This window comes from Monomorium pharaonis, chromosome 4 (genome assembly GCF_013373865.1).
Source record: "Monomorium pharaonis isolate MP-MQ-018 chromosome 4, ASM1337386v2, whole genome shotgun sequence".
In the NCBI taxonomy this organism is placed as follows: Eukaryota; Metazoa; Arthropoda; class Insecta; order Hymenoptera; family Formicidae; genus Monomorium; species Monomorium pharaonis.
Window position 1 is genome coordinate 10,686,281 of NC_050470.1, and position 21,779 is coordinate 10,708,059.

General features: G+C 36.1%; 2 protein-coding genes across 9 annotated transcripts in view; one reads left to right on the forward strand and one right to left on the reverse strand.

Annotated features, from left to right (window-relative positions):
* LOC105830364 overlaps positions 1-17,768 on the forward strand; it is a 34,095-nt gene extending 16,327 nt beyond the window's left edge. For all 8 annotated transcript variants that reach the window (XM_036286335.1, XM_036286332.1, XM_036286329.1 and 5 more), the window contains 15 exons: positions 111-6,988; positions 7,156-7,280; positions 7,357-7,492; positions 7,575-8,026; positions 8,100-8,217; positions 8,364-8,491; positions 8,562-8,705; positions 8,953-10,158; positions 10,254-10,675; positions 10,744-10,977; positions 12,017-12,934; positions 13,357-13,486; positions 13,722-14,028; positions 14,120-15,176; positions 16,169-17,768. In XM_036286335.1, the coding sequence (XP_036142228.1) occupies positions 111-6,988; positions 7,156-7,280; positions 7,357-7,492; positions 7,575-8,026; positions 8,100-8,217; positions 8,364-8,491; positions 8,562-8,705; positions 8,953-10,158; positions 10,254-10,675; positions 10,744-10,977; positions 12,017-12,934; positions 13,357-13,486; positions 13,722-14,028; positions 14,120-15,176; positions 16,169-16,766 (12,853 nt within the window). In that variant the 3' untranslated portion in view covers positions 16,767-17,768. The remainder of the gene's footprint in view (positions 1-110; positions 6,989-7,155; positions 7,281-7,356; positions 7,493-7,574; positions 8,027-8,099; positions 8,218-8,363; positions 8,492-8,561; positions 8,706-8,952; positions 10,159-10,253; positions 10,676-10,743; positions 10,978-12,016; positions 12,935-13,356; positions 13,487-13,721; positions 14,029-14,119; positions 15,177-16,168) is intronic.
* Positions 17,769-18,103: 335 nt separating this feature from the next.
* On the reverse strand, positions 18,104-21,586 carry LOC105830365 (T-complex protein 1 subunit zeta). The gene is made up of 7 exons (XM_012669643.3): positions 21,287-21,586; positions 20,288-20,879; positions 19,231-19,566; positions 19,064-19,129; positions 18,776-18,998; positions 18,509-18,677; positions 18,104-18,423 (listed from the first exon to the last, which is right to left on the reverse strand). Exons 1-7 carry the CDS (start codon positions 21,421-21,423, stop codon positions 18,351-18,353), a joined length of 1,596 nt encoding a protein of 531 aa, XP_012525097.1. The 5' UTR covers positions 21,424-21,586; the 3' UTR covers positions 18,104-18,350.
* Positions 21,587-21,779: the final 193 nt, after the last annotated feature.

Consider the following 21,779-nt stretch of genomic DNA (forward strand, 5'->3'; position numbering starts at 1 on the left):
TTTTAATATCATTATTCTCTTTTGCATTTAATTTATAAAAATTTTTATGGGTGATATTTTGTGATGGATATTAAAATCGTTAGGTAAAAAAATAAATTTGTGATTTTTAGTTCAAAAGGGAAGTCAAATTCGCGTAAGGAAGGAGAGCAATCGCAAGATGCGGAAAAAGATAAGGATATTATCGAGGAAACGCCAGCGAGTCCGGATACAGCAAGATCTTCCAGTCCAGAGTGCCAAATTCTGCCTATAATAATTCCCACGGAACGTGACGCGGCGCAGAACAAAGGCAGAACACAACAAAAGCAACATCCTAATAAAATACCGGTTATTACGCTTACGGATAATACAAAAACTATAACTATCTCGTCGCCGTCAGAAGTGGAGTCCAATCCGGATGATGTTACATATACTGAATGGGACATGTTAGAGGACTCGGAAAGGCGTAACTTAAGAAATAAAGAAAATCGACCATCTTTATTGACCGCCGCTACTAGTCATGACGTAGCAACTGCTGCGAAGTTAATTAGTAACAGTCTGCCGCAAAAAGTCTGCGACAATAGAAGTTATGAATTAGATCCGCAAGATATACCAACTGTCCCGGTGCCTTCTCTCGGCGGTTCCAGGCGATTGTCCTCGATTCTAGAGAAAAATAAGCTAAGTTTAGGATCACTGAACATAGTTGCCGCCAACTCTTCTAGAACGGAATCGCCCGTTAATGTTCCTGAAGTGAGACTTAATTCACCCGATCCTGAAATATTGTTTGCGAAACCTGTAGCCACATCGCCCAGGTCGAAGGATAGTTATAACACATTAAAACCTCCATCAAAACCGCCATCAATACCGCTTCTATTATCGCCACCTTTGTCCCACGAGCCTCCATTATCAATGGAAGATCTGGCAGAATTATTGAGTGACGATGGAGATGAGAAAAGTAGTGAAAGTGCTACAAAGAAGAAACAGGAAATGGATAAATCGAAGAATTTTTCATTATCGGAGAGAGAAAAACTTGCCACTAAAAAAAATTTGTCAAGTACAACAGGAGTTTCACCCGTGAAGTCAAGTGCCATCTCAACAATTGGGCCACCCCATCAATCGAACGATTTTCACCGATCAACTTCTGTATTTCAGGAACCACGTTACGCAAATAATTATGAGAGGCATCCGCGTCAACGTGACACTTACTCTCATGAAAGTGCGAAAGATAAGTCATCTGCTAGTCCCATTATTATTGATGAAATCCCGTCTCAGATATCGGTTCTTCATAACGCTGCAAATAAGCCAAATGAGAGAAATAATCCGTTATATCAGAGACGTCCCAGCGCGCCACCGGAAGGATGGAAGGATATGAATGTACCTAGACAAGAGACCGAATTCATGATAGATAACACTGACTATTATAGTATGCATTCGAATCAGATGCATTGGTCTTCTGCCCCGGCTAGTAATGATCATCAATTTGGCAACACGCAATGGACACCCTCCTCTTATAGCGGAATTACTAATTCACCACTGCAACCTACTCAGCATCCCTTTCAACGTCCGATGGAGCCACAGTTTAGGCAAAATCAGTTCCCACCGGCTCTACCCACTGGTCCCATACCGTTGATGAATTCTACAATTCTACGACCGCAAGAGATGAGTCACGTGAGACCAGAAAATATTCGAGAAGATATACCACCCTCGATTCCTCCTGGATTCCCACAATATAGAGGTTTTCAAATAGGTCAAGGATCTTACGATTCAGCTTCCGTCGGCAGACCGACGGAATATCCACATGTTAGACCAACATGGGAAGGTCCTTCCAATAGAATCAATGAGACTACTCATGAAAATGTGATTTCTTGTGGACCTCAGATCGCGGATAATTCCACAGGAACTTCGTATCCACGACCCAACACACCTTACCCTTGGGGCACGCGTGATAGGTCTAACAGAAGTCAAGGACGAGATGGATACTATGAAAGAAATAGAACAGAAGTGAGGCCAAGTTTTAATCGTGATGTGCGTCGAACCGATTGGTCGCGAGATTCTCATTCTGAGCGAGAAAATCTGAATCGTTTCCCAAACCGAGATCCACGGATTCGTACAGAACACAACGCGACAGGTGCGAATCAGATGCAGACCAAAGATACTGGTATTTCCGCCAGAGATCCACGCCTTGCCAAAGATAAACACGTGAACGCAACAACTAAAACCAAAGACACTATGACCTCTCACAATGAAAGGGATCCAAGGAAACGGGATCCTAAATCGGTAACGGCGAAGGCGATGGCGACAAAAGAGAAACCGAGTTCACATAAATCGTCTGAAAAGGAAAAGACGGACAAGTTCCTTAAAGACAGAATGCAATCACCATTGGAAAGTCTTTACGGCGCAATTGACACAAAAGCCAGTCAAAAATCTGGTTTGCAAAAGTTTAAAATTCCCAAAATTAAGCGATCGGAACCGCCACAGTTAAATCGCATTATTAATGAAGTAAAGGATACTGAAAACACTTTGTCCAAACCGCCCCGTACAAAAAGTAGCAGTAACAAAAACAATAAATTGTGTTCTAATAAAAACAAGGACGTTGCAAGTGCTGAAGTGAGCAGCAGTAGTGATGGTAATCGTACAACGGAGAATTTGATTCAGCAAAACGATGGTACAAAGGAGAGTAAGATTACTTCATCATCTCTCGATAAATCTGACAATAATGAAGCAGACTCTGCAACAAACAATTCCCAATCTAGTGATGTCGCAAAAAAGAGCAAGAAGAAGAAGACCGAGTCAGAAGCGAACGGATCGAAACCCAAGAAAGAGGTGACGCAGGAATGGATTGAGGCACTTATTAGGAAATCGTTTGAATCCGGTGAAGGCAAGAAACTAGTTGAACAAGCAAAACTGTTACAAAAGCTTGGAGAGGCATTAAAAGCGAAAAAATTCAAAAAAATAAAAAAAATTATCGAATCTGAATCTGAAAGCAGTTCAGACAAGGATGAAACGGTCGAAGCAAAAAAGACTCAATCTAAGAAAAAAAGGCGAGTAATAGTGTCGGACAGCTCAGATGATGAGTGTCTTGCGGAGAGACTCGGTATTTTAAATACCGGTACTGATATAAACGATGAGAAAGAAATAGCTTCTGTAATCTCCACGGATCCTAAACATTCGGAAGAAAAACTCGAACTAACAGCATTCAGTAGTAATTCGAGCAAAGAGCTACCAAAAACTATTTCTGCGAAGGAATTACGGATTCGTGACGAGGAATGTATTCGAGTAGATAATAGTAGTAAGAATAAGAATATGGAGAAGAAAAATGATAAAAACGATTGTTTAGATGGTTATAATGATAATACTAATGTTCAGTCAGAAAGCGAAAAACTAATAAGTAGTGAAGGTAGAATAGAAGACGGAGAGATGAAACAAACTGAAGACAACCAAAAAACAGTGGATAAAAGCATCGCAAAGAAGTTAAAGGATAGTACAGAAAGTAGTATAAAACGTTTGAATCAAGATAGTGCAAAAAGTAATACAGAATTTTTGGATCAGAGTCAGGATCAGACAGCACAATCTCTTGCTTCTGATATTACGAGCCAAGTTGATGAAGTTTCGAACGATAAACCAAAGACAAAAACAAAGAGAAGAAATTCTTTGGAGATGTTACAAGAGGATATTAGGGAAATGTTCATCAGCGAAGACGTAGTAATGGCGACAGGTTATCGGATGTGCCGATTGTCGAAGGAAGGTCAGTCGTCCTCGGGGATGAGCTCGAGCACGTTATCTATGAATTCTAAGAAAGACGAGACATCAAATATTACCGAGAAAAATACCGAGACGAATGAGTCAGTAACGAGCAATAAACCGAGGAAGAGTTTAAGATCTCGCAATGTTGAAGAGTCGAGTAAATCGAAGGCCAAGAACAAACGGTCGATTCGCAATTTACGCTTACAGAAATCAGCTCTAAATTCTGACAGTGAAGAAGACCAACCGTTAGCTTTGCGAACAGAAAAGTTGCGTAACAACACGCCGAATCAAGAAATAGATCACAGTGAGGAAAGCAATGACGCACTTCGCAAGTCTAAACGCGTCGGACATAAAGACATTCTTAAGGAACCTCGAGTGCTTGTGGAAAAGGCAGATATTACTAAGATAGATGCATCCAAGATAATGTTTGATAGCTCGTCCGATGAGAGTTTTGGCATAGATGTGTCCGAGTTAGCCGCGGCGGTAGATATCTCTCTTCGACCAGACAAACAGTCTGATCAAGACTCGGTAGAAACTGTGGTTACTTTAAGGAGACGGAAAGGTACAAAAAATGTCCGTAAACGAACTTCAAAATCGAAGAAGTCGTCTGCGCTCACCGACGATAAAAGTGAAGATGAGTCATTCACAGACGAGGAGAGTATTATATCAGACATTTCTATGTCGAGCAACACGACTATTAAGAAGAAAACGAACGGTGGTGCAGCTAGAACAACCGCTAAGGAGGAGCTTTTGAGCAACATTCTGATTGGGTTGGTGCCAACGACGGAGAAGAATACATCGATCGACAAAGGTAATGAAGCAGACTATGAAGAAGATGTGAATGATTCGTCAGTGATCGAACCGTGCGCGAAAAAATCCTTAGTAAAAAAGAAGAAGAAAAAATCCAGTTGGCAGATGGGCATAGTTACTACTAAAAAGAGAAAAAAGAAAACTGCTTCAGGAGTTTCTTCCAAAACTGCTCAAACAAGTGTTGAAGAGACAAATACTGAATCAAATATTTTGATGAATACTGGACAAGCTGACCAATCAATTTCACGAGATAACAAGCCTGCAATGGCAGAGAAAATTCCTGAAAAGATTGTTGAGGACAACCATACTCTGATTGACGATACGAATATAGATTTTATAGTAAAACGTGAGTTAAACGAAATTAATTCGCTTGTAAATATGGATAACTTCGGTATAGATTTTAAAGACTTAGGCAACTTTTCTGCGTTATCAGAATCCTCGGGTGCACTTAAAGAAACACTCAACGAGTCGTTTTCTATCGAGGAAAGTAAACCATTGATAAAAATAGAAAAGGCAATAGATTCGAGTAGCGCTGATCTTAGTGCAACGAGTACTACTAATTTGCATACTGATATTGCGAACAAGTTCTTCAAGGAATCGTCAAAAGTCATTTATGACGAACTGATGACGGAACTCTTCCACAGGATAGATATTAAGCATCTGATAGACTACGCGTGGGGCGGTCAAGACAAGTACAAATGTTTGTTATGCTTTTTTACGGGCAAAAACATCGTTCATCATTATAAGGTCACTCATCCTGGCAAAGAGGTACTTATCTCACGTCTGAAATTGATAGATGCTGAGACTGCGATTGTAGAAACCGAACGTAGCTCGACATTAGCATCCACGACAAAGACGAACGATCAGATGTGCAAGTTCCGCTGCAGATTTTGTTGTTTTGTCACGGAAGGCGCAGCGGACGTGGCACTCGAAGCGTTCTACGAGCACTGTACCACACATACAGGTGAATACAGGTTTCACTGCAACAATTGTCCTTACCAAGCGGTGGCCAAAGCGTCCATGAAAACGCACTATTACAAGGTATGTCGCAGGGAGAAAACATTTAATGAATCTGCGTCGGAGGATATTATACCGAAGGAAGGTGGTATCTATGGCTACCTATGTAGCGGCTGTAATTTTGTACAGCTGAAGCGACAGCATGTAGAAGCTCACGTTGCATTCTGGCATCGAGAACAAATAGGTACTGAGATCTTGAAGATCAATATGTCAGCGGTTGAACATGCTGCGAGTAACAATGAGCAATTACACGAACGAGCGTCCATTAACACTGAGGAATCTTTCACCGCAGAAACAAAGCCACAGGTTTCTGAACTTGATGTGTCGTCGACGGGTATCACAACGGAATCTAAGGGTAAAGATGCCAATACCAATGAATATATTCTGTGTGAACCGAAGACTGAGGAAAATATTGAAATCAAGGAAGAAGAAACTGAGGAAAGACCGAGATTGTCTCAAGGGGAACCGGAAGGACCGGTAATTACTGGTAATCTAAGCGCATTCGTTTGTCCGCCTGAATTTGAAAACAAGGAAATTGAAATACAACGGGAGCGGCAAAAAACGATGCAAGAGCTTGCCAATAATATCGGTATTCTGTTAAAAAATTCTAAACCGAGCTTATCCATAATAGACAAACTACAGGACAAAATGCGTACGGACGTGGTCGTTAGTCCAGTACCTGAAAGTAACACGTTAGCGAACATTCCAGAAACAAAGGAAAATCCTTCATTGTCTTTTGTAAGCACATCTGAAGAACCTTTGAAATCCGAAGAGGAATTAATTGTCAAAGAAGACCCCTTAAGTCAACCGAGCACTCAAGAAGATCCTCTTTCTCTTGCTGAGGAACAATTGATAGCCGATAAAGAAGAAGGTAACGAGGTAACGAACGACGGAGACGACAAGGTGGATATGAAGATCCGGGATCCTCTTGCAATCATGGATCCATCCAAGGATAACGAAAGTGATAGTGAAAACAGTGACAACGAACACGCGGCACCAGTTTTCGAATCGGATTCCAGCAGCGAGCAATCAGATTCTGAACAAACCGACGTGAATATGATCTTAAAGGAAACGTCAAACATGAACGCGTCTTCGTCACGAGATCCAATGTTGACGACGATACAGAGGCTTGCCGCGCAGCTTCAGAATGTCAAACCGTTGGAGCCGATGCCCGAACTTGATATTAAAATGGAGATCAAAACCGAACCTGAGTTTTTCCCGAAGCCACCGAATGTCGTACCGATCGCTGATGCCAAGCATTTATTGGAACAAAACGCCGAAAGTTCAAAAAAGGAAACATCTACATCAGCATCGTACAGCGACGAAGCCAGTTCTTCGACCAAGAATTTTATAAGATTTAGGCGATTGAGCGGCGACATGCTGTCTATGCCAACTCAATCTTTGGATAGTCCGCAAGAGGATCCGCAAGAGTCTAACGCAGGTCGGTAATCGGAATAGTTATAGATTGTTGCGATAATATTTCAAGTAATTAAATATGTTAATGAGGAACCGTAAGACATACACTTGTTAACGTATTTAATAGAAATATGCGTATATTTAAATTAATGAATAAATTTAATGAAAATTAATAAAAAATTAATGAAATAGATGGAGCTCAATCGGACAGTGCAGTAGACGCACAGCAAACGGACTCGGAGGAAGGGTGTTCGTTTCTGAAGATCGAAAATGTAGTTAGCCTGGCTCCACGATCTGATAATAATGAAAGCCATATTGTATGTGAATTTATTACAATTATTTTTTTATTACTGACTATTGTTACTATCGCATTTTTTATTTCACTATTTTCAGGTAAATGATATTAGGAAAGTGGTCGAGATCTCTCCTACGAAGAGCAAAGAAATATCTATCCTGAGAAAATCTAATCAACCTTTAATACTGAAAAAAATTATTTTACCGCAACCGCTAATAAATACAAACGTGCAAGGTATGCCCGATCAAGAATTTGCTAACGTCTGTCTCAGTGTGAATTCTACACGTTTAACATCGAATGTTTTTTTCTATCGTAGCTCCGAAACAATTAATGACCACTTCATTGGCAAGCTCATCGACTTTGAATTGTGGTTCAAAAAAATTCAAATTGATACGTACACTTATGCCATCAGGCGTTACCAAGGAAATTGCACCTCTTTCGATTAAATTTAAGTCTGCAGACGCATACGCATTAATGCTAACAAAGCCGAAACTGTCTCACTTTTACAAGTGCATGGATACCAATTGCGATTTCACGACTGACGTCGAAACAGAATACGCTAATCATTATTTAAAGCATTACATAGAAGCTAGCAAGGCGGTTAGCGCGACACCACGCGATTATGAGAAGTGCGCTTATTGCTACGCTTCTTGGAGCGATTGGCTCGCAATGAAAATTCATTTGTGGGAGAAGCACAGCCATTGTCGATATCAATGCGGCTACTGCTTTTATCGAGCTGTTGTACCGTCCTATGTACAACAACATCAAGTAATGATTTTTTAATTACTGTAACTACATTATTATAAGAAATAATATCCAGCTAATCGATTAATTTTTTTAGATGACTTGCCACCCTGGCACCGTGTATTACAGTTTAGTAGGCAAGGTGATCAAGCCAGTCCCGAAACAGGAAAATATTAATCGCAGTGAATATGTACAACCTTTTATATGCAAATTTGGTGTGTAATTGTAATAATTTTAATCATAGCATAAAATAAATATAATATATAACAATAAAAATGTAGCGTTAGCTAATATAATATGTCAATATATCATATATTTATTACACCTTACTAGAATAATTTCTAATCTTTATTGCTTTCAGATTGCGAGAAAATCTTTTATATACCTGAAGCATTTATCACGCACTTGAAGACAAAACATTCATTTTCAATGTTTTACAAATGTCATTTGTGCCACACTTCGCATCGCACGATAGAACTTCTTATGGCTGTACGTATCTTACATTTATACTATCAGAAAAAATTATAAATATTGTAATTATTATAAATTTTACTTACAGCATTATAAATCGCATGAATATTGCAAATATCAATGCTTATATTGTTTATTTGGCCGCAATACTCTAAATGAAATGCATCAGCATTTGAGCGCTTTTCATTGCAATCGACTACCTCAGGTTCTGGAACGTTCGCTTCCTCAAATGGTATGATTGTTAATTATTTAATTAAAGCAAATTGTATAACATTATATATCAAAACTATTTCAATCTTGAATTACTTTTAGTATGTTATTAGTTTGTTATTAGTCATTAGGATATGTTATTTAAATATATTTAATATTATATACTTGTATATCTTGAACAATTTTCAAAACACGTTTAAATACATTATTAAATATAATCTATTATTTTAATGAATAATTTAATATTTTAATACATCATGTAATTTCAGTTACCACGCGATAAGGATGTTATACCACAGCTCATTTTGCGAATTTTTGACCAAAAATCAATTGAAGGAAGCATAGATTCAAACGCTGACTATTCCAAAAACAATACAACTAAGAAAAACGCAACAAACGATCAAATTTCTGCAGCTTCGTTAAACGTTAAGAATTTAAATAAAGCTCAATCTAATCAACCAAACACTCCATGGAGACACAATGTCATTGAGACAATTAGTGACAATTTAAGAAGCACAGAAACTAATGCTGATGTTTCGAATATCTCAACGAAACAGCCTGCAGATGTATCTCTCACCAATGTTAATGAGAAAACGTGTAATAATGTGGCTGAAAAACAGCTTTTACAAAAGGAGTTGTGCCTACAATCTGACAAAGAAGAATCAGGCCAGATTCCTCGGGAACCCGAATTAGAGCTGCTATCATCCATAAATGAATCTAGCATGGTCAATCCACTAAAATTGTCAGGTGAATTTAATTGCGACGACGAATTCGTAAACACCAATCTTCTTGATAACGCAGAGTTGTTGAAAAATTTTACACCCAATTCTGGTAGCAAGTTGTCCAAGTCTCAGGATAAAACTGAAGATAGTGACATCGAGATCTTGGATAGCGAAGAGAAAATTGCCGCGCGGCAAGAAAATGTTGAAGACAATGTAAAGAAAATAGCAAAGCCGGTGACTCTCGAGCCGAAAATTAAAAAAGACAAAGAACAGATTGCAGATATTAACGATACTAGTGAAACGAGTACGTCCGAAGATGCGCCATCACATACCGCTAATATGGCTGCTAACACTCAGTCAGAGAAACCTTTGACATTGGATGATATTAAACACACCGGCTTTACCGGATATGAATTATATAAATGCGGCTATTTAAATTGTAATTTCTCAGCGTTCTCATCAATTTCGTTGAAAGCGCACATTAAGACATGCAATCTCATAAAAGGAGAGCCTGTCAAAAACTTATTTTGCCCGCATTGTAAAAAACGTTATGTTAAAATTGGCTTACTCCTAGAGCATATAAAGATTCACGGATTAAAACGTTTTGAATGTTCGATGTGTAAGCGTAGATATTCGGTTTCGTATCAAGCCACAGCTCACATGAAGCAAAAACACAAATTGTTCAGTACGAAGTTAGTACCTGCCGATCCAACAAACCCGTCGGCCGAAGGCCTCTTTATCGTGCAACCAGCTGTAAGTATCTCAATTATTTAATATAAAAAATTTATAAAAATTATATTCTTAAGAGATTATTATGTATAATTCTTGTGTATATAATTTTTATATAGCCTTCTGGATCTGCTGAACGAAGAACTAAGAAGCGTAAAGGCGCCAAGTTTGGAACGGATCAAAAAAATGAAAAGTCTACGGACAACGAAAAATTATCATTTAGTCCCGACGAGATAGACCAATTACCGCGTCAAGCAATTTATAATCGGGAGGTCCAGTGTGCCGTATGTCCTTATACAACTAAAGTTCGAACGAACATTATCCGGCATTTGATGTTACACGCGAAAGATGAGACTGTACCCGAAAGTGGTCCAGTCAATCCTGTTCCCTGTTTAGATAAGAAAGAGAAAATGTTTGATAAAATGGTGAATCTAGCGAGCAGTTCGCATCAAAACGGTCGTATGGGTCCAAAACCAAAAGAATCAATTAAAGAAAGTGAGGAGGACGATAGTATACCCAAGTTTGTACCGGAACACAAAAGGTACGTGATATATTATTAGATAGCAAATAAAATAACGATATATTAACAATTATATTTTTTTGCCATAGGTACGTGTGCGGTGTTGCCGAATGCAATTACTTAACGGTAGACGAGGCAATGTTAAGGTATCACTTGAAAGCTCTTCATTCTGAAGAGCCATATTTCCGTTGTCCACATTGTCCTCCACCCTCACCGGGTCAAGAGAATCAAAATATAGCGATCGACAAAATGGGCATACATTTAAAAATGCACGATACGAGACTTTATAAATGCTCCCATTGCAATCATCATCATTATCATAGGTTTGTTGTATATACATTTGTACGTTAATTTCAATTATCAGTGTTTATCACTATTAAAAATTTGAAATTTTTAAGGAAATTAATTTTTTATTTTTGAAAAGTCATAAATTTTAAAAATAAAATTTTATTTTGGAAAAAATTTTGGAATTTTAATTTTAAATTTAATTCTATCTTCCTAACAAAATTATTCTTTTTTGATAATACAACATGTTTTTGCCAACTAATCAGTAATAAATACTATACATTCTTACGTACATTCTTGTACTCATATGACTCATGAAGTTTTATTTTAAAAACCAGCAACAATATATCATTTTAAATTACAATATTTATTTATTATTTGAATTTTGCTTTTTCGGTGAGATCTACATATTATTGACAAATCATTATGTCATGTGTAGTTCATATTTTTTCTTTTTTAATTAGTGTTTATTGAGAAAACCCTGAAAGACCTTACATTTTTTTTACAAAAAAATTATTTTTTTAACTTTAAAAATGATGGATTTTTATGAAATTTTATTTATACTCCCAGAGAAATTTTTGGAATTTTACTTTTAAATTCTATTTCTTTTATTTAACGTTTTAGTATTGTTATAAGGACATCAAAAGATATAATAAAATGGATTTATTTTAAAACTACATTAAAAATTCTTTAATCTTACTTAGAATTTTGAATAATCTTTAAAAAATCCGAGAAATTGTTTAAGTAAAAAGTTTACAATACTTTAATTATACATGTTATTATATTGTCTTTATATTTTTTCCGTGAAATTTGTAAAAATTCTAATGTGTATAAAAATATATACATGTATAAAATACATACCTACTACAATTTTAAAACATGTGACAAGTATAGATTTGATTACTATTTAATAATAATCATTAATACCAATAAACAAAATAAATAGATTACTATATTTTTCTCTGATAAAAGAATTAACACACATAAAAAAATATACTACTTGTCAGATGTTTTAAGATTCTCTTGTTGGGAGAGTGCACTTTCTATGCTCTCTGATAGTATTGAAATGACATCTAGGCACGTCGTGGAGCGGCATCTTGCCGACAAGCATGCGGAGAAGAGACCTTTTGTGAAAGTAATAAGAGAAATTGAGAACAATGAGAACGTTCAACAACCGGTCCAAGAGGAGACCGAGGAGGAGGTACCTGATCCGGATGGTAATCATTGGAAATGCAATCTTTGCGATTTTAAATGTGTTTATAAAGCTGATGTAGCCACCCATGCTGATACGGTTCATAACGAGAGCTCCCAATACAAGTGCACTCTGTGTTCATTCAAAACGAGCGGAAAAATACTTTTCGAGCAGCACGTAAACAGTAAACATGCATGCGATACCAATGTCGATTATACTCTGATATATCAGAGGATAAAGGGTGTCAACAAACGAAACACAGAAGCTACGGAGCAAAGCGGGCAGGACGAACCCTTCGATACGACGCCACTTTGGAGAAGGAATATGCCACGAGTTCGACATATCCGCGGAATTCTCTTGGAAGACGAGGAGATTGAAGAGCCCGCGACAAGTGAAACAACTTCAAAAGTGTCTTTAGGCAAGCGCAAAAGTGACGCCGAAGTTGTAACGAAACCGGCTAAGATAAAATCGACCGGAAAATCAACATCTCTCGACGAAAATAACAAACAATCGAAGGAAAAATCGAAACGATCGCTCTCGTGCGAGACAGAAGGCGAGGGACAAATTACGAAAGAGAACGCACAGAGTAAAAGCGATTCGCGCGGCGTCACAATCGGCAGCAAACTGACTAGAGATTCGCAAATGGGTGAACTGAGTGATGTTAATGATTCTGACATGGGTAGATTTGGACCTTACGGCAAACCGGATTTCAATCTGTATGTCTGTACACTGTGTAATAATTTTAAGACAAGATACAAGCACGATATGAGAGATCACCTTTATAGGGAATTGAAGTATCCTAGGTAAGTAATATATCACATTAAGGGTCGGTTTTTCCATCTTGGTAAACTTATCTACCAGATAAGCATGTGTCTATCTTCTTTTCCTTTCTTAAATAAGTAAAGACAAACATATATTTACTTGATAGATAAATTTACCAAGAAGTTGGAACAACCGACCTTAAAACTTATAACGCGTACGTGCCGTACAAATTTTAAGGCAATCTAAAATCGAGCAAAATTTGTTGCTGGCTTTAGATTGTGTTCTGGATTTTCTGTCATGTTATATGCTTGCAATTTTAGCCAACAGAATACAAGCATATAGCTGACGCATTTAGATACTAATTTTACAATTTCTATTCTGCTAACAAAATATTGATACTTTACTGGCACGTAAATATTTTCAGAAATTGAATACTATTATTGAGAAATTATGTGTTTGTTAGGTGGCACTGTAAGACTTGTGGATATTTATCGGTAAATCGTAAATCATTGCTGCAGCATTTTGGAAAACGTCATAATGGGGAAAGTCCCGAGCACGAACCACTTTCCCCGGATAATATGATTGAGGACTGGGTACATATTTACTAATACTTTTTACACTTTATTATATTTGTTATTATTTATTAAAGTAAAAATTAATAATTATTAATTAAATAATAATTATTAATTAAATAAAAATTATTAATTAACATTAAAATAAAATACAAATTACACAAATCTTATCACGTATAAATATTATATATATTCGTATTTAATTTTTATATTTTATTAATGTTTATCTTATAAATAAGCTATATGTAATTTGCAGGTAATGACTTTATTGAAAAGACAAACAGATATGATCAAGGCTGCGCTTCGCGGCACGAATGTCCACAAAATTACAGCGACATCCACTGGTGCAAACTCTTCAAGTCCAAACGTTAGTCCCGTAAAGGTCTCGACTGACAAGAAAACTGTGAATCTTGCATCTGCGATAACCAATCTGCAAAGTGACATTCTCGAAGAGAATAGAAGCAGCATAGACACTGACGGCGACAGCCAAGATGAGGAACTTGTAATTGACATGAAGGAGGATGAGGATAGGAGCAATGACGATGGATCCGAGAGCGATAAACGTAAGTATATAGAATACATTCAGAGAACTGTTTGTTTATGCGATAAGATAAAACGTATTATATGATTTTTTTTAAATAATTTTATGTGCAGTTCGTGAGAAGACCGATGACGATCTGGAAAAGCCGATTGTCTGTAAACACTGCCAAATGACATTCAGCCGCCAGCGCGGATTCAAATTGCATGTACAGTTTTCGCATTTGAAACGGTTCACCTTTCTGTGCCCTTATTGCGATCGTAGTAGCAACTCGGAAGTGACAATACGCCAGCACATCCATGCAAAACACCCGAACGATCCAGAAAAGGTTATACACAATCCGGACGCGTGGGGAAACGCTAAACTGAACGACGAGTTTTGGGAGAAAGAATATGGTCTCTGCCCACTGAAAACGACGAAAAAACGGAAATTGAACGTGGAAAGCAACGCTGCCGCTTCCACAGCCGCAATTTCCGTTTCCACCGGATATCGCATAGAGAAGTGCGAGATCTGCAACTTTACAGCCATGAATCACACCGGACTGACGAGCCACATGAGGATACACGCTAACAAGCACAATTTCAAGTGCATGCATTGCACCTATACATGCATCTACAAGGCGGAGATGTTGGAGCATTGCGAACTAAATCATCCCAAGATAAAATGGAAATTCAAGGAAATTCAACTGTTGTCGACGACTGGCTCTCCCTCCGATGAGACGAAAAATAAACCGTCTACATCCCAAAAATCGAACGTTGACGCGTCGAAAAACGTGGAGGAGGAACGCGATCCGGCGCAGTCAATCGTGTACTACGGCTGTTTCTATTGTGATCTTCGCAGTAACTCACTATCGTCTATTAAGCAGCACTGGAATCTCATGCACAAAGAATTAAAGAGTTCAGACACTACTTTCAGCACAAAATTACCATTTAGATACAAAGAAATATCCGTGCAGAAATTATCAATTGTAAGCCCCACAAAAAAAGACGTCACCAGACATGAAACAGAAAACTTGTCGCCGCTCGTCGTTCAATTGCACGGATGGATTTGTCAATGGTGCCAAGAATTTTGTGAGACCAATAATGATAGAATAAGGCATCAGAACATGTTTCATTCGCACTTACCACACAAATGGCAGAAGCAACAACAGAAGGCGCAGGATCAGTCGAAAGAGTAAGTGTTTCCTCATATATTATTTCGTATATATTAGGGTTAGATAGTAATTAGTTAAAAATAATGAAGTTAATGGTTTTGTAATTTAGTTAATTTTAAATAATTTAATTTTTAACTTTAATTATTTTTAAAATAAATTCTGTTTAGCTTATTAACTTTTTTCTAAGTTAAAAATTTTATGTAAAAGAAAATAATTTTAAAAGAAAAATTAACAATAATATAGGCTCGAAATTTGCAAAGCAAATATGTAATAAAAAGGTCAAGCTTACAAAAAGGATTTAAAATATAAACATAAATATAGTTCATAATAATGCTTAATAATAATCAAATTATATTAAGCATTATTAAAGATTGTACTTACAAGGAAACTGCCGTTTCAAAAATTCTGATTTTAATAAAACTTGGCATAAGGGAGGGAATAAATGTATGAATTTAGAAGTTTTCAATTACAGTTAAAAAAGAGTTTGAAAAGAAATTAGTCATGAAAAGTAAAGAGACTTTTTTTATGATGATTTATTAAATTATTGATATCTATTATATTTATCTAAGACTGATGATGGTTAAGTACAGTCGAAACATCTCTAATAATGTGTCATGAATAAACTATATGTTTATATTTTAAATTCTTTTTAAGCTTATTCTTCTCTTGTTACATTTCATTTTATAAAAGAAAAAATTTTTTATATAAAAAAACCATATATTTCTTTATTATGTAAATTTAATTTACAAATAAAATATTAAACTCATTTGATTCTTATTGCAACATATATATTTTTTTAACACAAATTAATTTTAACGCTGACTCCCTACAATCCGTTTGTTATTTGGATATATTATTAAAAATTATTGGAATGTTAGCTAATTTGATTATAATTTGTTGAGTTAAATTAATTTTATAAGCCATCACTTAACTTTAACTTAATTTAGTTTAAAAAAAAATATTAACTTGTTCAACTCTAGTACACAAACATATGAAATCGTCCGTATTTCAGTATATCAGTACAATTGTCCGAATGTAGTGCCGAGAAGTATGCACGTCTCACAACGAATTCGAAGAATGTATCAGGCTTTGAGTCGATCGTAGAGAACTTAATCACGAAACATGTCAAGACCGAATATAGTGATATGAAGAACAAAAATCAGAGTCGTATTTTGGACACCTCGACATCAGAAGGAGATTCCAGCGATGGCCTTCATGGTGTTGCGAGAAAATCCACTACCAAATCGGTCATCTCATATGCGAGACCGGGTCCACGTGTATTTAAAGCTGTCGCGCGGAAATCCACGAATCCAAGACCAAGCGTTTTTACTGTGCCGCGTTTGCCGCCAGCGGACGACACAGACACAGAATTCGAAGAGGATGAGGAAGAAGAGGAAGAAGTGACACGGAATAAACCATTTTCGTATTATGGAAAACCAAGCAGCCCGATTAATCTCGCTGAGCTGAACACGCATATGGTGGTCGGCGGCCACAATATGAGGGTAACTTGTCTTAATCTCGCGACATTGATTGATATCAAGCCAAAAGTACTATTGAAAGATATCAGGAAAGATCCTAAATATGTCGCTAGTCTGTCAAATTTGGATTAATGTCACAATAATAATTCTTTCAATGATATAGATATAATTTTCGTGTCATATATCTGAAGTTCAAGATTTTTCAATCATTATAAACTAGGAAATTGCAAAAACTCCAGTTACACAATTTCTGTATACGAATACTGAAAACTTATTTGTAATGATAAAAAGCAAAAGCATACAAGCATCTTTTAATTGAAACTGTAAAAATCATAACTTAATATTAATATCACTAATATTTTTTTGCCCCGATTAAAAAAAAACGACGTGTATATATTGAAAATAAAAATATGATTACAGTTGTACATTAGGAAAGAAGGTCAAACCAACTAATACATCATAAAATCATAGGATGTTTTAATTTAAAATGTATCGTCTCGAATATATGTTTGATGTGATACTTTTATATATGAAAGAATTGTCTGTTAAAAATCTTGAATTATGTTAAATTTATGATTACACAGTACAGTTTACACCGTAAATTGCTGAAAAGTCAAAATAAAACTTTTTAATACCTTTCATAAAATCACAGCTACATTAGTCAATTTAGTACGATTCAATATATATTCACATTTGGAGTAACAGTGCACGTAATATTTTTTTGTTAATGTAAAATGTTACGAAGTTCTCTTTTTTGTGCTATATAAATATGTAGATTTTATTTAAATATTCTATTATGCTTTATTTTTATGAAACTAAGGTAAAATAGATATTTTTAAAGTTATGTTACATATTATTTCAGTAACGAAATCGCATTGTATTTAGGTACACAGAAATAATACAATCAGATTATTATAGTGTAATTTCCAGTCATCACACACACATTCATTTTTCATCAATTTGATTTTAGTATTGATTTTAGTCTAATAGTAAAAAAGATTTTTTTCTGTGAAAATAAAAGACTGATAAGCGTCCTATTACTGTAATTACGTAATATGTAATAGTTTAGTAGTAATTTTTAAAGTTGTAAATATATGTACCATATCGTAAATAAATATTTTTGATTTTTATAAATTGACTAGTATATAAATAATTAGTTAATTTTAAGCAGGTTTTTCAATATTCAAGACCAAAAAATCAGTGTATCTTAATATATTTGTATACAATTAATAATTGTATTGTTTCTTTACAGTCTAATTATCTGTAACAATTTTCTTCCTTCTTGAAGACATGACATGGTGCGTTCATATTAGGTTTGTTCTTAGTAGCTGTACTGCTGTACTGGTGCAATAAGTTAGAATGAGAAAAAATATATTTGTCTCATTCTAACTTATTGCACCAGTGCAGCAGTGCAGCGACGAAGAACAGGCCTATTATTTATCTAGAATTGTTTTTTCATATTTTGTACATTTTTTAGTTTAAATTTCGCATTGTTATGAAATTTTGTAAGTAAATAGAATACTTTTTACGAAAACATTTTATTAAGTTTAATGTAAAAATTCATTATTGTGTTATTAAATATTAACGTTAGAAGACAAGCGATGTATTTGATTAACAGATATAATGCAAAATGAATGTGATAATTTAATAATTTTATTTCGTAAAAAACTATTAGTGGTTCTTAAACTTTTAATTCCATAAGATTTGCATTGTAATTTAACCCTTTAGTGAAGATAATCCTGCTCTCATTATTTCGTCAACCAGAAGGAGATTACTGGCGATTATCGTGCTGAAAGTTAAAAATTTAGCCGCGTAAGTTATTATGCAACACGTACAAATTACTAAATATTTAACATATTATGATAATATCTTACCACGAGTTGATAATTTGTTTCTTTACATTGTAATTGTCATAAACGCCAGCATCCGCAGGTTTTATAGCTTCTCCTGTAGAGAGATCTAATCCTACTGGTTCTCCTAAAGTGGTGCTTTCCTCGAATAATTTGACAATTGTATCTTGCGGATCGAATCCACTATTAACGGCTGAAATTAAAACCAAAAATTAAAAGAATAAAAAAAGATTAATCATGACATTGTCGACGGTATTAATAAATCCAGAGATTACTAAGTATTGAGTTTACCGAGAGTCTTCGGAATAACAAGTAAAGCTTCGGCGTAGGCCTGCACTCCTAAACGTTGCTTTCCTTTCACTTGCTCCTTGTATCGTTGAAGGGCTTGACTAGCTGCAACCTCAAAGGTTCCGGCTCCGGGAATGATCGCACGATCATCGATAGCGTTCTTTATAGCTCTAAGTCCATCACGCACAGCGTCTTTGAGTTGTTCCAGTGTAAACTTATTAGGTCCCTGGAATATTAATACATTAGTAAAAATATTCGTACGCATCAATACAAATAACTATTGGCGTTTACCTTCAGTAAAATGGTTACAGAATTTGGCTTTTTGCACTCCTCTATAAAAGTATACTTAGTTTCTCCCTGACAAATAAATTAAAAATTAGAAAAAACTTGCCAAAAATTTTTCCAATTAAAATTAAGTAACACAGTTCTCATTTTATTAATTAGTACCAAAAATTTACCAGAACATGTTCGTACACAAGACCAGCCCATCCCAGATGCTCTTCTTTCAAATCGTCCACAGAATTCATGGCTACACCACCACATGCGAGCGCTAAACGCTCCATGTTTCTGCGCTTAGCTCTGCGCAAAGCGATAATGTTTTCCTTCGCGAACATATCGAGAGAAGACGGATCGATCCCTTTCTGATTTATCACAACGAACGACTTATCCGTTCCATTGCACAATTTCTTCTTCAACTCAATAATCTTTTTCACGCGATTATCGATAAACACACGTTCGGCGGCCACTAACTTTTCACGTTCCTCTGCCGATTTATAAAAGAATCCACTATTTACCTACAAAATCGAAATCCACAGAATTATCTTTAATATCATTGATCGTCAATGTTTAACATTATCTACATAAAATTATCTAGATGAAGAAATGGCTTTATCTATATATAAAGTAATAGAATGCATATTTGTATTTTATGTATATTATGCATATATTATTTTTTATGTCCTTTTAAATGTATATTATTTATATCTTATATAAAAGTAGTGTTATTTTTTCCAAATTCCCTAAGGTAACAATTTTTGTCAGATTAAATTATTTGATTTTTGTTTTTAAGAAATAAAAATTTGTAAATATGTGAAACTGTTTTTATGCTAAATTGTTATACTCAACAGCGACATTTTAACATTATGTAAATAAAACAATACATAATATATAATTTTATCTTTTATTAAAATAATTTTGATAAAATAATATATAATTTTATATAAATAAATTTAAAATTAAATCATTTTGATGTGTTGTCTAAGGCCAACATTCATAATCAAGTTTTATATTTAAGACAATCTCGAGAATCATTATATATCTTAAGATATCATCAACCAATATTAGCATCTTAAAATATTCCATGAGACAATCTTGAAATAAGATTCGATTATGAATACTGACCTAGAGATAATTATATTTTTTAAATCTTTATCTAGATAATTTTAAATTATTTAAATGGTTAAGACCGTTAATTGCAATACATAAAATTTTTTGTCATTCAACATTAGCACGTACCTCACTTTTTTCATATTCTAGGCTCACATTACAGGTCAGAATGTACGCATTCTCCAATCTTTTTGGCATATCTGGATGTCTGGATCCATGATCTGTGACTATACCACGAATCAAAGTGGTGTCATCTGCCGTTCGGTGCTGCATTTCCATTAGTTCTATCATATGCAGGTCAATCTCCTTGCCTTGCTGTCTAATAGCCAGTACGGCGTCCACGCAAATTTCAGTTAACTTGTCGGCCACAGTATGATGAACCTTCGTTCGCAGGGAAGTCTTCGCGATGTCCAACAAGCTCTGCTTGACAGGTTCAATTGGAATCTTTATAGAGTCTAGGACTTCTAACGCCTTGGCCCGTGCCAGATCGAAACCATCTGTGAGCATTCGAGGATGCAGCCCTTCTGTTATATACAGATCGGCTTGCTTAAGGAGTTCACCAATGACCAGCACAGTGCTGGTTGTGCCATCACCAGTCATGTCGTCCTGAGCAGTGGACGCTCTCGCTATTAGAGATGCCGTGGGATGTTGGATTTGCATCTCGTGAAGGAGCACGTTGCCGTCCTTGGTGATCTTTATATCTCCGGCTCCAGAAACTAGCCTGGAAATTCAAATGATTCCAAATTAGCGACTTACTTATTGTAAGCACATAACAAGGTATTAAATTAAAATTATATCGATTAATGTAGCCTTCGCGAAATTTACACTGAGAATATCTGTGGAAGGGAAAAAAACAATTGGTTCACATACCGAACAGGAAAAGGTTACATTGAAAAGCGACCTACAAAACGTCAACGCCTTTTCTCATCGGCGTGATTCATTTCCTAATAAGGAGAATAACGTGACGTCGGAGTAACCGTCATTCCGCGAGCATTCTTTTTCGTCTTTTAACGAATTCGGAATCTTGAGAAGTTTTGAGATATACACGCGGAGAGTCAGCGGAGCGGCGGGGCCTCGCCAAAGCGAGGTGAGATTCTTCCCGCGGCACGTGAACACGCGGATACGTACATCTTCATGGTTCCCTTCGGCCCCAAGTTGGTTCTCATCACATCTTGGATTCCCTTCGCGGCGGAGATGTTTACCGCCAAGGCCTGCGCCGCCCGGGCAAACTCGGCTTTCGGATTCAACAGACTGATCGCAGCCATCCTTACGAATTATTGTTGTTTCCTCGTTTGTGTATCACCCTCAACGCAGTACCGCTAGAAGAGACTTTGGTTCCTTGACGCACCTTCACAACGTTTCGCCCAGTTTCGCCACAATACAATCTCCACGAGCTCAACGAGCTGTCCGCGCGGAAACGCAAGACCGATCTTCAAGCACGCGAAGCTCGCAAATCCATAATGATTTGCGGATGCGGACTTGGCATTAATAATTATGTGATCGGTTTGCCAATCAAACTTGGAAAAGTCCCTAAACATCTAGTAACTTTGTTGTCTCAACGGAAGCGCAAGAAAATATGATTACATATGTTTTTAAATATACTAAATATATTGTTTTTCAT